Here is a 17,470-nt window from a genome sequence, read left to right as displayed (position 1 = left end):
GTTTGCCTCTCAAATTAAGATCATGAAACTCGTTAAGAAGCGTGCCATATATTTTAAATAGGTTCCTAGTTGATTCAGCCCCCTAAAATAAGGATAAAATTCCCTTGAGCTTGAGAGTAACATCAGTGATGTAAATGCCATGCATTTGTAAGGACATAGAGAAGTTAATTTATTAAGATGCCTGATCATTTGATGATGCACTAAACAATCCTCCATCGGAGTGTCCAATTGGTTATCTCTTATCGAGTGAAATAGTTTGTGGTTATGGTTGTAGATCATTAATCTTTTTACCCGAGATAACTTAGAGGTTTTACGTACTAGCATGTACTTTGACTATTTTACCGACTCCATTGAAGGTCATCAGATGACGAGATTAGGTGTAGTTTTGAAATACGTAAGAGCCAATATAGAGTAGTCAGGCATTCACAGTCCGCCAACGGGTAAATATAACTTATGTGATTTGATGAGTTAATAGTGCAATAATCTCTAGCAAGAGTAACAAATATATATTTTGGAAAGGTGTTTCTTCAGTTGCACATATCATGTCACTGTTATTACTCAATAATATATCACATCGTTATCGAATTAATTTGCAACTGGATATATGCAACTCGATACACCATTGGTCATAGATTCGATCTGGATATATGAGTTGAAGGGACCGTACTGTATGCTAACCATAACTTAATGTTCTTGCAGGCACTATCGATGACATATACGCGATCATATGCCAATGCTACTAAACGCTCTTATGATGATCTTATGGGTGCAATCAGATTACAGCTCTAATGTTCTTGATCAAGGGGATGATGAAAATAATGAGGCTAATTAGTGCAAGCCCGAATAAGAATAAATGTTATTTTTAATAACATGAAGTTATGAACACACGGCTAACTGTATCCCTGAACCATTGGGGGTTACACAAGTATTGGATTCTGTTTTCCTGTTTAGATAGTCAAGTTCAAGTAATTGAATTCGACAACTGTAGTTTTATGGAGATCAAACAGATTGCTTATAAAATATTTTATAAGTTGATTGCATATCATGGAAGATGTGAAAGTTAGCTTAATAGCTAATTTAGTGGGAGAGTGGAATTGCTTGTTTTAAGGAAGAGTTCACAAAATTGCAACTGGAAAAAATAGATCAATGAAATTTCTTCTTTTTCATTAAGAGATCAATATTTTTATCCTCGATACATCGGCGTTTTGTGATAATCGATCGATGTTTTAACGAGTTAACAATTATTTATTTAGTAAATTTAGAATCTACTAATTAAATAATAATTTTAGTAGTAATGACTACTAAGTGTAAAATTCTCATGAAACATTATAGAAGAATCTAGAATAAATTAATTAAGTGAGTAATTAATAAAAATTATTTAATTTAAATATATAAATATATATGTATATGGATATATGAATATAATATATTATATTATCACAAGTTGATAATGATTTAATTAAGCATTGTATTTTCAAAAGTAGAAAATACATACTTGAGATATTTTAAATAATGAAATTAGGGTATCTTGATTCAAGTAGGATTCTTAATTAGATCAGGAGTTAAAACATATAAATATTTCATTAAGGGTTATATGAGGTAACATAACTTTTTTGCAAGCTAATTTTGTCCACAAAATTTCTCTCTCTTTCTCACTAAGCAAATTTAGGCCAAACCTATTTTTGGAACAGAAAATTATCGGCCCCTTCCTTCCACACCGCCACCGTCCAAATGTCACCACACCGCCACCAGATTTCTGAAATTTGTACGATACAATCTCAACACAAATTTCGTTAAGATCTCTAGTGCGATCTTTACGAGAGATCCAGTATGTGATCGTGGACTTGTTCAGCTGATCGAAGAAAGGAGGAGATCCGTCAGTAGGGATTTACAAGAAAGGCTATTTCAAACTAAAACCTGTTATAGTTGGTGCTGACGTTATATAGGCAACGGTAAATTAAACTAAACACTCTATTAATGTTTATTAAATCATATGACGCCAAATAAACGTTGTGAACATCAAAACTAAAATTTTAAATTTCAGTTGTCCATTAAGTAAAGAAAAACATACTCTAACACTTGAACACTCGTATAAGTTGAACTTTAAACTCATATAAACTATTCATTATAATTTTGAGTTTCCAATCCGATCAGATGTCTCCCTAAACGACCTGAATCAAGGCACAATGACTTCACGTTTTAATCGTGGCTAGTAGAATGCCTGTCAGATCAATTATTAATCTAGATATACGATCAGATCAACAACTAACAATCTTGACCTTTACATACTCGGCAACACTCATGTTCATCATATATGTTAAAAAAAAATTTGTGGGGTTGTTGGCTTTAATTTTTATGGGTTTTAGTGTGTGTTTGAGAGAGATTTTGTTTATTTAAAAGTGATATATTGAAAGTAGGTGAGAATAAAAAGTAGAGAATATTTGGAAAAAAAAATACTAAATTAGATACAAGCTAAAGTTTGAATACTTGAAGAAAAATTGATTTGAAGCTTAATTTTTTGTGTAAAATTACAACAATATTTTTCAACTACATAATATTTTTCTTTTATAATTATCTAAATTTGGTATTCACACCATGTCATCAATATATTTATAAAATTATTATTAAGTTTTGAATATTTCTATCAAAATTAATTTATCTTTTTATTAGGATCAAGCACTTACCACAAGACCAAAAAATATAGTTGTTAACCAATGAGTAACTTTAATTTTGTATACTTGTGGCAGCGCAGAGTGCATCTACTTAGATGCTAATGGGTTGGGTTGTTAAGCCCATGAACCCAGGGAGGTAGATGTCTATCTGATGTGTTGTCTCATATCCTTTAGAGATCAATTATATCATTTTTCTACTGTCGGCTCTATCTCAGCCGAGATAGTATTACCAATTAAGCTATAGTGCCACTCTTTTATGGCCAGTCGAGCCAACCAGATTAAGCGGTGCAACGTCGGTATCTTAACGCGTGAGAACTTCTCAAGAGGTCACTCATCTCGGTACTACTCTCACTAATGTATGCTTAACCTAAGATTCCTCCAAAAAAGTATATAAATATGCTTCTTTCGAGACTTGATTGAACCCATGACCTCGCTCTGATACCAATTGTTAGGATCAAATGCTTACCACAAGAACAGAAGATGCGCAGCTGTTAGCCAAGGTGTTACTTTATTTCCTTATATTTGTGGCAGTGCAGAGTGCATCTACTTGTGTGCTAATAGGTCTGGTTGTTAGGCCCATGAGTCCGGTGAGGTGCGTATCTATCTGCTGGTGTTGTCTCATGTTTATTTGAGATTAGCATTACTCTTTCTCTACCATCGGCCTTGTCCACATCAAAGACAATATTATCCGTCAAAATCTTACATCACTCTTTTACGGGCCCACCTAAACAACTATATTAAGCGGTGCAACGTCAACAACTTGATGCATGAGAAATTTCCTGGAGGGCACTCCTCTCGTGACTTCTCTCATTCATGCACGCTTAACCTAACACTTTTTAAAAGATGAATGCTTTAAGATTTAATGAAAAAACAAATGAAAAAATTTGTATAGATGTCCAAAATATGTAAAAAAAAATGAAAATGTAAATTATAAAAAATATTTTTAAAATATAAAATTCTTATAATAAATTGTGATTTTGAATTTTATGATTTTCATTTGAAATTTTTAAAAACTCATATATAAAAAAATTAATATTTTAAAAAAAATCTAAAAATATTTATAAAAATTGATAATAATTGTAAAATATGATAAATTTTTTAAAGATTAAATGTCAAATTGTAACAATAAATTATTAACAAAAAAATAGAAAAAGAAAAAAATCTTAATTTTCTTTCTAGCTTATTGGATAAAAGTTATAAAACTTTTAACAAAAGTCGATTTTCACGAATACCGCAAAATACTTCCAGTCAACCAGAAAGCAAGAAATGCTTACCAGAAGCTCTCATAAATAAAATACCGTCTTGGTTCCTCTCAAATTAAAGAAACTCCCCTTTGGCACTAAAGGTTGCTCATCTGACCTCTACGACCCTACCCAGCTGTCTACAAACAAAATAATATCTCCTATTTTTTTTTTTGGGTTTTCAAGACGTTTCAAAAAATAATTTCGTATATGATATATAAATCTTGCATATTTCAACTGTATGTTAATGGACCGATCTTGAGTCTTGGCCTCCATTTTTTTATAATGCCACACTTTACTTAGCCCATTGAAGACCACTCTTTTCACACCCAAAACCAACCAGAAAAAAAGTTTGATTTATTTAAAATCAGAGGGGCTGGGAGCTCCCTCGTAATGTGTCGATCGGGCTCAACTCGCTCGGGGTAGCTTAAACAAAAATCAATAAATAAAGTTATATATACATTGAAAAAAGAAAAAAGCTTTCCTTCATTTAAAAATATTATAAATGAAAAAACTCTCCGCAATATCAATTTTCAAAACATTTTTATATGTTGAGCCCGCCGATCAATTAAACTTAAAACCAAGTGATGATATGTAACTAAACTCGGAAACATACTTGGAAACTTCAACTGTTCTTTTATGGAAGATGAATCAATTCGTAGATCTAAGATGTGTTCAAAATGAACAAAATTCTACTCATATATGTCAACTTTTTTATTTAAATATAAACAAAACAAATCGATTTCTAAATCATCCTTCTAGAAGATCATTTTTACAATCTTTATAGTTATTTTGTTCTCTATGTCTATTCGAGAGGATCCTACGGAAGAAAAAAGGGATAATTTATTATTTTTCTTGTTTGATTGGCTAAAAATGGTATAGGTAAAATAAAAATAATTAGTTCAAATAAAAATGTGGGATCAATTTCTGTGATTATGCCATATTTTAAATGTTAATGATGTGTTTTAAGCTGGCCTAGCTAATTATTATCATTTTCGAGAAATCGGAATCAAGTTTTAATCCTAGCTATCAATATGATCATACGAGACAACTCAACCCTACATATATATCCAAAGATTTCTATGCCATTTTGACCATAGATGATTCATCTGCATGTAGAAAACATAATAGAAAACTTACTCCGAGAAACCAATCTTGCGCAAGAACGGCATAAAAAGTCCAAATCCCTCCATTCAAGAAAATGAAAAACGAGAGAAAAAAGGGCATGTATTCCACACTTTTCGTCATCACCACCCTCTTCTGCAAAATGTAATATAATATATTAATTTCTTCCTCAATTAATCATCAGTGTGTTATATACATATATTTATAAATGAAAATTTGTATTTTTTGTCTGTTACTTTTGTCTTTGTGCAGTTTTGATCATTTTTATTGTCAAATTTTAGTTTTAATCCGCATATATTATTTTTTGTAATTTTAGTCATTTTTTTCAACGTAACGTTGATGTAGCACCAATGCAAAGCTGATGTGACACTGACATATATATTGTCACATCAACAATCACAATAAAAATTGACTACAATTCAAAAAAATCAGAAAATGCGGGGTGGAACCTAAATTTTAGCCTCGTCTAAATGTTTAATCTTTAAGGAATATGACTAATTTAATTTTAACTGTATCGAACAGACAATTGAAACATGATTACAATTCATAACAAACAGTACTTGTCCCTTGAAAATCAAATTTCTTCTTTTTCACGCTAAACTTGAATAATCGTAATTCAATAAAATTGAGTAGTTATTTGGCTCTCATTATCACACATTACCATGTTTTATATATCTTATGTTATTTCTTGAAATAAACTCAGAGATTCTAAAATATGCTACGATATAATGATTAATTGTTTTTGGAAACTCTTTCTTTTTATTTTCTAAAAAATAATTTTAAAATACTTCATATGATATCAAAAATATCATGCATACGTGACCTCTAAAAAGAATATCACACATACATTCTTAAACTACATGGTGTTTGTTCACAAGAAATAATATTTTAGGGGAAGTATATATGCTCATCTTTTATATATATATATATATATATATAAAGTTTTGATATGCTGCACACCTACCGTGCACACCTATGTGAGCACCGATGAGGTGTCACTCACCCATTGGATGTGATGAAATATAGAAAAATTGCGCATCCAATAGGTGAGTGACACCTCATCGGTGCTCACATAGGTGTGCACGGTAGGTGTGCAGCATATCAAAACTGATATATATATATATAAAATACAAGATCGAATGTTTCTCGGTTTATGAAAAGTGATAGTTAATGGTAACGGTGCAACTCAAATATTTTAAATAGTATAACATCTCAAGCGTGCGTCATATTTCGATTGCTCTACCTAACAGAAACAATTATTGTACTAAACAATCTCGCTCCCCAATATTTGCATTTCTTGCAATCATACAAAATCAATCTTGTTATCAATTATAGGACCAAGCACTTGCAGATTTATAAAAATTATAGCTGGTAATAACGGTACAATTCAAATATTTTAAACGGTAAAGCTCAAACACTATATTTTGATTACTCTACTCACTAGAGAAGTTATTGCAGCCAACAAATAATCATATCTTATGTATTTTCAATATAGGTGACAATATTTTTTTTTAAAAGCTGACAGTAAATCCATTTGTCATAATGGATTTATGAAGGGGTTGATAAAAAAAAATATGGCTAATTAGGATAAGGTCGAATAAGAATTAATGTTGTTCTGAATCACATGGATATGCGAATTCATGGATAGTTGTATTCTTGAACCACTGAGGTCACACAAGTATCAGATTTTGTGTTTCCGTTGAGATAGTCAAAGTTCAAGGAATTAAATTTGACAACTGTAGTTTGATGAAAATCAATCAGAATGTGTATAAAAGAATTTATAAGTTGATTCCATATGATGAAAGAAATGGAAAAAAAAGTGTGTAACTTCTTATTTTTGTGAAGGAGTTCACAAAATCGACAGCTTTCAAAAATAGAAATTTTGATTTTCGAAATTTTTAATTTTCATTATTTGAATAAGACTTATATCCTTGATATATCAGCGATATCAGATCGTCACTACAAGAAAATTGTCATTCAACAACGCACATACGACAACGGTTTTAACACTAAAACCGTTGTCGTATGCTTTTTAACAACGGTTTTAGTGTAAATCGTTGTCGTATGTGCGTTTTTTTAAGCAAAAGACAACGATTTTTAGAAAAATATTGTCGATTAACATGTTTTTTGGACAAACAACAATTGTTCTTTTAAATTAAAAAACCGTCGCTAAATGTAACGACGGTTTCAGAAAAACCGCCGCCAATTAAAAAATTGCGACGGTTTTGCTTAAAACCGTTGCTACATTTAGCGACGGTTTTAAATCCGTTGCTAAATATAGTGAAGGTTTTAGGCAAAACCGTCGCAATTTTTAAATTAACGAAGGTTTTACTGAAACCGTCGCTAAAATTTGTGACGTTTTGAACAACCCTCGCTAAACATAGTGACGGTTGTAAGCAAAACCGTCGCAATTTTTAAATTAGCGACGGTTTAATAATCAACCATCGCTATTGCTTTACTGTCACAAATTGTCTATAAATATCGCGTTTTCGGTCCATTTTCTTCCATACCACTTCACAATACTTAAAATTTTTCTCTCTTAGACGTATTTAGTTTCGATTTAGGGTATTTTTTTTGTTTCAATTTCTGGCAAATTTTTAAGTGTTAGAGATTATGAATATTGTTAGCATAGTCAGATTGTAAGTTTTTTTTAGATTTATTAAAAGTAAATTTTTTTTATTTTACTGAAAATTTAGCGACGGACATCATGGAAAACTGTCGCTAAAATTAACGACGAACTTTATGGAAAACCTTCGCGAATTGTAGCGACGATATGTTAAACTGTCGCTAATTAGCGATGGTTTGTTATGATGTCCGTCACTAAGTTTAGCGATGGTGATCAAACGGTGATCAATTAGCGACGGTAAAATCCGTCGCAAATAATAGCAACGACATTAGATAAAATCCGTTGTTGTTTAATGTACTTTCAAAAACACCATACGTTGTCGTTAGCCGTTTTGTTGTAGTGTGTTTATCGGGATTATAATGAGTTCATAATTATTCATTTAGTAAATTGTACTTTACTAATTAAATAAAATTATTTCTAATAGTGACTACTAATATGTACAAAATTCTCTTAAAATATTCTAGAGGGACTAGAATTAATCAAAGAAATTAAATAATTGTTATTTAATTTTAATTAATATGTCTATGTATATATTAAATGTGGATGTGTAAGTATATATATATATATATATATACTATTTGGAGATGTAAAGATGTGTATGTAAAAAATATATATCATGTATTATCAGAAATAGCGGAAATTTGTTGAACCAAGTCTATACAAATGCAGTGGATAAAACACAATATATATAATATATCACTAGGAAAGTCACCCAAATATTCTTTCTTAAAAATATGGGGATGTCATGCAAGCGTGAAGCAGACAGTGAGAGACAAATTGGATAGTAGAGTCAATATGTGCTATTTTGTAGGATACACAAAGAATTCTGTTGGATATTACTTCTATGAACCCAATGACACACATGTGTTTGTTTCAATGAATCTCACCTTTTTAGAGAAGGAGTTTCTATTAGATAGAAAACTCGGGATGATAGAACTCGAATATATTCGGGAACCACCCACTGATGAAATACAAGAATCCATACTCCAACAGCTAGTTGAAGAAACACAAGCTCATAAGAGATTTGAAAGGGTCTTAAGCCCGTCATTTTTGGATGTGATCCAAGAAATTTCAAATAAGAATTGTCTGATGTCAGTTCTTCTAAATGGCTTAAAATCCATGCAGTCCGAAATTGACTCCATGTATTCGAACCAAGTATGGTTCTTAGTAGATTCACCTTACGGAATTCTTACCATATGATGCAAATAGATTTGTAGAAGGAAACTTGAGGCGGATGGGAAGGTAGTGATCTTCAAAACGAGATTGGTAGCATAATGATAGACTCAAAGGTAGGTGTTGACAATGAGGAAACCTTTTCTCTAGTCCTGATGTTTAAAAATAAGTTTAGCAGTGCTGTACAAGAGTTTGGTTTTCATTCCTTTAGGTTACTGCTAGCTATAACAGCATGGTATGACCATGAAATATGACATATGGATGTGAAGAAAGTGTTCCTTAATGGTGACCTTGAGGAATAGATTTACATGTGTCAACCCGAAATATTCACATAGTAGGAAGTGAGCATAAAGTATGCAAACTTCAGATATCCATCTATGGACTCAAGCAGGCATCTAGGAGCTAGAACCTCATAGCACTATCAAAGAGTTTAATTTTGCCAAGAACCACGAGGAACCTTGTGCATACAAAAAGGTTATTGTGATTTCATTGACATTTCTAGTACTTTATGTTGATGACATGCTACTTATTGGGAATGATGTTCGGATTTTACAAACAACCAAGGTATGGTTAGCTAGTAAATTCTCCATGAAAGATATGGGTGAAGCATCCTATGTATTGGGATTGTAAATCTATAGGGATAGATCAAAGGGGATACTATGTCTCACCCAGTCCACATATATCGATATCATACTGAGGTGATTCTCTATTAAATAGTCAAATCTAAGATATCTCCCAATGGATCATGATGTGATTTTATCAAAGTCGATGTACCCTAAGATTGATGAAAAGATAGAAACCATGAGCCGCATTCCATATGCATCTACAATAGGTAGTATAATGTACGATATAATATCTATTCGATCTGATATTGCATTTTCACTGAGTGTTGCAATCAAATATCAATCGAATCCCGGTCCATTGCATTGGAAAGCTGTGAATGACATTCTTAAGTACTTGAAAAAAACTAAGAATTTGTTCGTGGTTTAAATGAGTGGTGAATTAAAAGTGGAAGACATACTGATTCTAGCTTCCAATCAGATGTGGATGATTCTAAATCAACCTCCGGATATGTATTCAAGCTTAACGGTGATGTTGTCTCTTGGAAGAGTTCCAAGAAAGACACCACATCGGATTCAACCATTGAGGCCAAATACATAGCTGAATCGTCTATAGCAAAGGAAGGGGTTTGGACGAGGAATTTCGTTCAAGTGTTGAGTATCATTCCTCAAATAGTTGAGATAGTCCCAGTCTACTGCGACAACACCGGTGTCATTCCGCAAGCAATAGAACTTATGTCTCATCAGCGATCCAAACATATACTGAGGATGTAGTGCCCAAAACTAGTACATGTAAACCTCATGCATGATTGAATTAATTAATTTATTTAGTGAATAATTTATGCAATGAATGCTATGTGTTAAATTATTTTTAAAATAAATATTTATTTTGTTATGCAATTTTATTTTATTTAAGATGTTTTCAAGAGTTTTAGTTTTTCAGACGAATGTTCGATACCGAACCGGGAAAGGAGAACGAAGACGATTAAGATTTTACAATTTTAAAGTTATATTTTTATTTTAAGTCAAGAAAATAGTATTTTAAAGGATTTATAAATTTTAACATTTTTAGGACTACATATAATTTATTGAAATAGATAAAAGTATGTTAAGCATTTTATTTAGCAAAAATTCGAAAATAAGGAATTTAAACACATCCACTCAAAATAAAATATTTTAATAATTAATTTTATGAATTAATTAATCTAATTACATGATATTTAATTAAATACAGAAACAAAAACAGCAATTGGACCAGAGAACACGATTGCATTATCAGGTCGTAATTGAACAGATCGAACAAGCTCGAATTGGATAGAATTTTAAAATTGTATGCCTCTTAATTAAAAATTGGAAGGCTTAATTATTAATATAAATTGTAAGGGCTTGACATTGGGTGACAACCGCACACATATGGTGACGACCGCGGGTTTGGCATCGGGTTTGTGGTTAAGCTAGACCAGGGAATCGAGAACATCAGCTTGCGGGCATATGGAGAGACGCGACTAGGATGCACGATTTTGTGTGGATTCAATGGGTTCTGGTGCGTTATGGGCTAGAGCGGAGGCTTAAGTGATTGCTAAGGGTAGAGTCTAGGGCTTGGTTCGGGTTTTGTTTCGAGTTGGAATCAATAGGAAGTAGTACGGAATGCACGGGTGCCATAGCATCACTTTTGGGACAGCTTGTGTCGATATGGTTTGTTATGCATGGTACGAGGTTCGGGAATAGTTCGGGGATGTTCTAGGGCCTTGGGCAGTATGTTAAGGTTGATTCCCGAGTCGATTGGTATGTCCTAAGTGGTTCTATTTAATTCGAGAGTCGTATGTCTCAAAATGCACCTTATGCGCTGTTTTGGGTATAAATTATAGTCTATAGGGGCAGCATATCCAAGGACAATCCCATGAGGTTCACGATGTTCATATGTAATTATGATGTGAAAAATAATTATTTTTGAGATATGAGATTTGTATTATGGCCAAATTATGTTATGGGTTTGGAAGCCAGAGAACGTGTCCGGGGACATCTACAACCATCCAGTCCAAGAGATGTGGTGATCTCTGTTGGCCCAGTACTGTGGTTTAGTTTGATCAAACGAATTATATTATGGGCCACTTGCATTGAATAAAAGTTTACGCAAAATGATTTAAGATTACGATGACGAGCACGAAAATATGATTTTATGTAAGTTTTTATACAAGAAAGTCGTGTTATACATATTTATGCTTATATTATGCTATGTACGAGCTATTTTGAAATTTAATGGATTTTATTACGTATTATTTGTTATTTACTATTTAGGCATGCTGAATTATTAGACTCATTAGACTTGGTCTATGCAGATGATTTAGTTGAGGATGCTGGAGGTGATGACCAGTGATCAGGCTCAGGCTAATGGCAGTACAAACCTGAGAACCTTGTAGCTTACGAGATTTTATTATGCACAATTTTAAAATATTTACTCTAATTTTATTGCACTGGTTTTAGTGATAAGTAAGTTGAGATTTTTATTAGACTTTTTCAAGTAATGATGGATGTTTTTAAATTAAGGATTTTATTGTTTTGGTATTTAGATAATGGAGTTCTAATAATAAATTTTATTTTAGTACGATTGGTGACCATTATTTATTTTACGAGTTATATTTATAATAAATTAGTTAATAAGAAATTTTAATATTTTTCCTCAAATATTAAAGTATTATTATTTTAAGGCACGGTTCGTCACAGGGGAAGTTCCATATAATCCGGTAGATGTGGAAAAAAGAGACTATTAATAGAGAAAGTCGTCTCTGCAAGTAACATTTCTGATCCACTGACGAAGACCCTGCTAAGATCATTGTTTGAGAAACATTATTAAGCAATGTGTCTAATATCTATGGGTAGTTGGCTATAGGGCAAGTGAGAGATTGATAGAGTATTTGCCCAGTGAGCCAACTTGTGGCTTGATATTTATTGACTCTAATGTGAAAACGATCTATATTTTAATAATATTTTACGATTTTATCCAATTATAATATTTACTTTATCTATTTACCCATGCAAACTGTATAGATACAATCTTTGAATATATAAAAGGTAGCGGCATGAGGTGTGCCTCTCAACATAAAATGATGTAACTCATTAGGAAGTGTACCATATATTCTAAACATATTCCTAGTCGAATCAGTCACCGCCTAAAATAATGATAAATTTCAATTTTGAGACTAGAATCTGTGATGTAAACGTCATGTTTCATTGGTAAGGACATTGAGATTTCCATCCATACATATGAGTGATCACAGACTGTCCAAGTGGTTATAACTTGCTAAGTGGAATAATTCGCGGTTATGGTTGTATATAATTAGTCCTTTGATCTGAGACAACGTAGAGGCTTTACCTACTAGCATTCATTTTGATTCATATACCAACTACCTTGAGAGTCATCAGATGACGAATTTGGGTGTAGTTTTGAAATAAGTACGAGCAAATGCATTGTATTCGGGGATTCACCATTTGCCTACAAGTGAAGATATCCTTATGATTTGATGAGTTAATGGTGAGAGGTCTTTGGACATAGTAAAACATGTGCATTTTAGAAAGGTGTTTCCTAAGTTTAACAAACCAAGGGTGGAATCTCGATATATCAATGGTTACATATTCGATCGGGATATATGAATAGAAGAAACCATACTATAAGCTAATCATAACTTAAAGTTCTTGCAGGCATTATCAGTGATACCTAGGGGATAATTGAGAAGTTCTACTAGACGCTCTTACCATGATCCGATGGGTGCAATACAAATGAGTTCTAACATTCTTGATCAGGACATTGATGAAAAGAATAGGGCTAATTAGGATAAGCTTGAATAAGAATAAATGTTATTATGAATCACATGTAGATGTGAGCCCACGGATAGATATATCCCTGAACTATTGAGGATCATATAAGTATCGGGTTATGTGTTTCCATTGAGAAAGTCAAAGTTCAAGAAGTTGAATTTGACAACTGTTGTTTGATTAAGATCAAACATATTGCTTATAAAAGATTTTATAAGTTAATTCCATAGGATCTAATAAATGAAAATTAGCTTAACTGGTAATTGACAAAGGAGAGTGAAAATGCCTGTTTTGGTGAAAGAGTTCACAAAATTGGAAAATGGAAATTTTTATATTCGAAATTTTTGATTTTCATTATATTAACAAGACTTGTATCTTTGATATATTTGCGATGTCAGATCGTTGATCGTAGTTATAATGAGTTTACGATTATTTATTTAGTGAATTTTGAATTTACTAATTAAATAATAATATTAGTAGTGGTGAATACTAATTTATAAAAATTATAATAAAATATTCTATAGGGGTCTAGAATTAATCATAGAAATTAAATATAGATATTTAATTTTAATTAATATAACTATGCATATATTAAATGTGTATGTATATATATTTATACAATTTATATGAATATATAAAGATATGTATGTACAATATATATATCATATACTATCAAAACTTGATTAATATATGATATAATAATAATTTGAGAATTTTTGTTAATGAAATTTAATAGTCCTAAGAACATACCTTCAGCCATCACAAGCTTTTGAAATAAGATATTTCGGCCGTGAGTTTCTTCCACTGTGCCGCCTCGTTGCCGCCGCACCGATTCCAAATTTTTGAAATTCTTGTGTCGTAGTCTTAACGCAGAAATTGTTTAAGATTTTTAGTACGATCCGAACAAGAAACAAAGTCTCCGATAATTGACTAAATTTAACGATCAAAGAAAGAGATGCGTTCGAAGAGATATACAAAAAGTCTGGCCAACTCTGCTAATTCTCGGACTGGTTCAGTGTCCAGCGTAATTTACGCAAATGTAACAATTCTAAACACCCTACAGATGTTTAAATTGTTACGACGTCCAAAGAAAGTTTCGAGTGTCGAAACTAAAAATTTATAACTTCCGATGTGCTTTGGGTCACATAAACATCAAAATAAAAAAAAACAACACGTTTCGATCGTTCTACTCACTAGAAAAATTATTGCAGCCAACAACTAATCATCTCTTGTTTACTTTCAATATAGATGACAATATTAATTTTTTTAAAAAACTCACAGTAAATCCATTTGTCATAATTCCCTCCATATTATTTTAGTTAAAACACTCTCGAGTTAAAATTTAAAAGGTATAATATCAATTAGAAGATAATTTTAAAATAAATCATAAAAACCCCTAAAAAATTATATTATTGTGTGTTTACTTGTTCGATAGTATTTTTTAGGGAAAAAAAAGGATGGGAAAAAAGAAAACAGAAAAAAAAACATATATACTTACCATGCCTGCAAGAGGAGAACCATACATAACAATATTTAGTCCAGAAGCCATGTAGCCAGTCGCATTAATCCTCATATCCCCATTCAACAGAAAATATGTCACGCATAATACAGCTGCTAAAAATCCAACATTGAGAATCCCAAACAAAATTCCTGTTTTACCCTGTTAAAAAATAAAATTAACCATCAAAATAATTTTAATTTTTTTTTATAATAAATAATTATTATCGAAATGTGGTGTTTATTTTTATTTATAAAAAAATTATTACATAATTAACGAAACTATAATAAAGTCATTAACAATCATATAGTTATTCACGCGTATAATTAGTAAATTTCATATCGCTTCTTGTACATATTTTTCAAATGAATTAAATATATTTTTTAATTAATTATTTATCATGATTAATATTAAAAATGTTATATCCAATACTTTTTGAAAATTAATGAACATCTGAGTATAGAAAATTAAATTAAAAATACTATATCCTGTACTTTTTGAAAATTATGGAAAATACGAGTACAGAAAATATGGTACCTACACAAAATCATAATTTTTTTTTATGAAAACGGAAAGAAGAACGTTTTATTTGTAATTACTTGAAATAACCCCAATATATAAACAAAAAAACTCTTGTGAGAATTTCTTATGGATCAAATTTATGAGACATATATTTTATTTGAACCGATCCATGAAAAATTATTATTTTTTATGTCAAAAATATTACTTTTCACTGCAAGTATAAATCGAGTTGGTTAGTCTAATGAATATAGACACGTAAAATTGTTTCACAATAAACTTATTTTATTATAAAATAGATAGTGATTTTTTTAAAAAAATATAAAGTAGATAGTATGGATGAAACATTAATAACTGTTAATTTATAGATATAATACCACTCACCTTTTGAAATGGAGGAGCACATAAAAGAAACAAAAAGACATATGCGGTCTCAACCACCACCCCGAAGCCATTAACGGTGGCCACAAGATAACTTCCAGGCTTTATGATTCCATAGTATGTCCAAAGAGATGAATTCAACAGCGTGCAAATGTATGCAAGGCTCTCAAATTCCTCTGTTGATCTGTTCTTCACTATTCTCCAAAATGTCTTCCTGAAACAACATATCAATTAATCCATCCATTTCACACACACCAAGTACTTAAATCAAATTTGTATATATAATCATAAAAACACTTACACTGGAGAAAGAAACATAAGAACTGAGATTATATTCCCTGTAGCAAATTATTAATAAATGTTAAAATTAACACACAAACATATATATATATATATATATATATATGCGGGTTGGAGATTATGTGTGTATTTATATGTACCTATGACACCAACAATCAAAAGTAATTCCACCATTTTTGGCCTAAGCAAAAGAAAGGAGAGAAGAAAAACGATCGAATGTTGATATTTTTTATAGAATCGAAGTTTTAATTTGGCTATGTATTTATATTGAATCCCGACCGACAAAAATAAAAAATCTAGTGTTGATTTCTGTTGTTTGTTATGTTTTTGAGAACATAAGTCGTGATTAAAAGTGGTTGTAGAAACGTGAATAAATTAAAGGAGGAAAAGTTTGTGATTTTATTTATTTATTTACTTGTTTATTTTATATATAATATGCTTCACGTGTGATTCGTATCTACACATTAAATTTTAATACAGTTATTTTAAGTGCGTATACTAAATTTGGTTACCAAGTGATTGCACTTGAACAATTTGTTCCTTTCAAATGTTAATGTTGTTGTAGTACCGTTTTCTCGCACTTAAAGTGTAGAGAAAAATAAAAAAAATTAGTTTTGATGTTCGAAACATTCATTGGGCATCATATGATTTAAACATTAACAAGATGTTTATATTTGTTTACTTTTGCTTATTTAACGCTGGATACAAACCAATCTGGGATTAGTGGAGTTAGTTCTTCTTGTAAATTTCTACGAACGGATCTCTCTCCTTTGATCGCCCAATCAAGTCCATGATTGGAGACTGGATTTCCTCCCTTAAAACGCATTAGAAATAAAAAAAAACTTTGGGTCGAGATTGAATCGGCAAAAATTTCTTGTGAAATTATAGGGTGGCTGAAATTTTCCTTATGATGGAGAGGGATGAAAAATTTTCTATGTCAAAATCTGGGTGTGAAAACTTGTCTTATTTCATGTAACCCTTAGTGAAATATTTATAAGGTTTGATTCAGGATCATATCAGTAATCTCGCTTGATAGGATCGGTTAATAGGTAGAAAAGTGTTTAGAAGGGGGGTTGAACAAACACTCATGTTTTTTTATAACATTCTTCGAATGAAGTATCGGTTTTGTGATAAACTGAAACTTAAGAATCTTGTCAGTCGATGACAATCAGTTTTACTAAATATAGTTGCGGAAATAAACTGACTGAAAGATAGAATAAATGACTGAAATAATAATGCAAGGATTTATGTATGTTCGGAGATTTGAATAACGTCTATGTCACCCCTTCTATCAAAAGAATAGAATATGCACTAAAAGACTTTGAACAATACAAAATGTGTACAGACCCACTTCAGTTTGGACTTAACACTGCCAAGACTGAAACTCTTAGTTAACAGCAATTTTCACTGTTCTTCGACTGGATTTAGCACGACAGATATAAGTAATACAGAGGTTTGTGCTAATAAGCTCGAAAAGTAGCCTCAAATCCTACGAATATTTCTAATGAGTGTGAGCTTTTCGAATCTCAAATGAGAGTAATAAGTTTAGCAGAATAACAGCA

At 31.4% G+C, this 17,470-nt stretch overlaps 1 protein-coding gene across 1 annotated transcript in view; it reads right to left on the bottom strand.

Moving 5' to 3' along the window:
- LOC142534171 (bidirectional sugar transporter SWEET17-like) overlaps positions 1–16,203 on the bottom strand; it is a 42,736-nt gene extending 26,533 nt beyond the window's left edge. Inside the window, exons 1-5 of the mRNA XM_075641106.1 lie at positions 16,049–16,203; positions 15,910–15,946; positions 15,612–15,822; positions 14,709–14,870; positions 5,054–5,173 (exon numbers count right to left, since the gene is read on the bottom strand). Coding sequence (XP_075497221.1) covers positions 5,054–5,173; positions 14,709–14,870; positions 15,612–15,822; positions 15,910–15,946; positions 16,049–16,082 — 564 coding nt within the window. The 5' untranslated portion in view covers positions 16,083–16,203. The remainder of the gene's footprint in view (positions 1–5,053; positions 5,174–14,708; positions 14,871–15,611; positions 15,823–15,909; positions 15,947–16,048) is intronic.
- Positions 16,204–17,470: the final 1,267 nt, after the last annotated feature.

This window comes from Primulina tabacum, unplaced genomic scaffold (genome assembly GCF_025594145.1).
Source record: "Primulina tabacum isolate GXHZ01 unplaced genomic scaffold, ASM2559414v2 Contig400, whole genome shotgun sequence".
Classification (NCBI taxonomy): Eukaryota; Viridiplantae; Streptophyta; class Magnoliopsida; order Lamiales; family Gesneriaceae; genus Primulina; species Primulina tabacum.
This window is presented reverse-complemented; position numbering and strand designations above follow the sequence as displayed.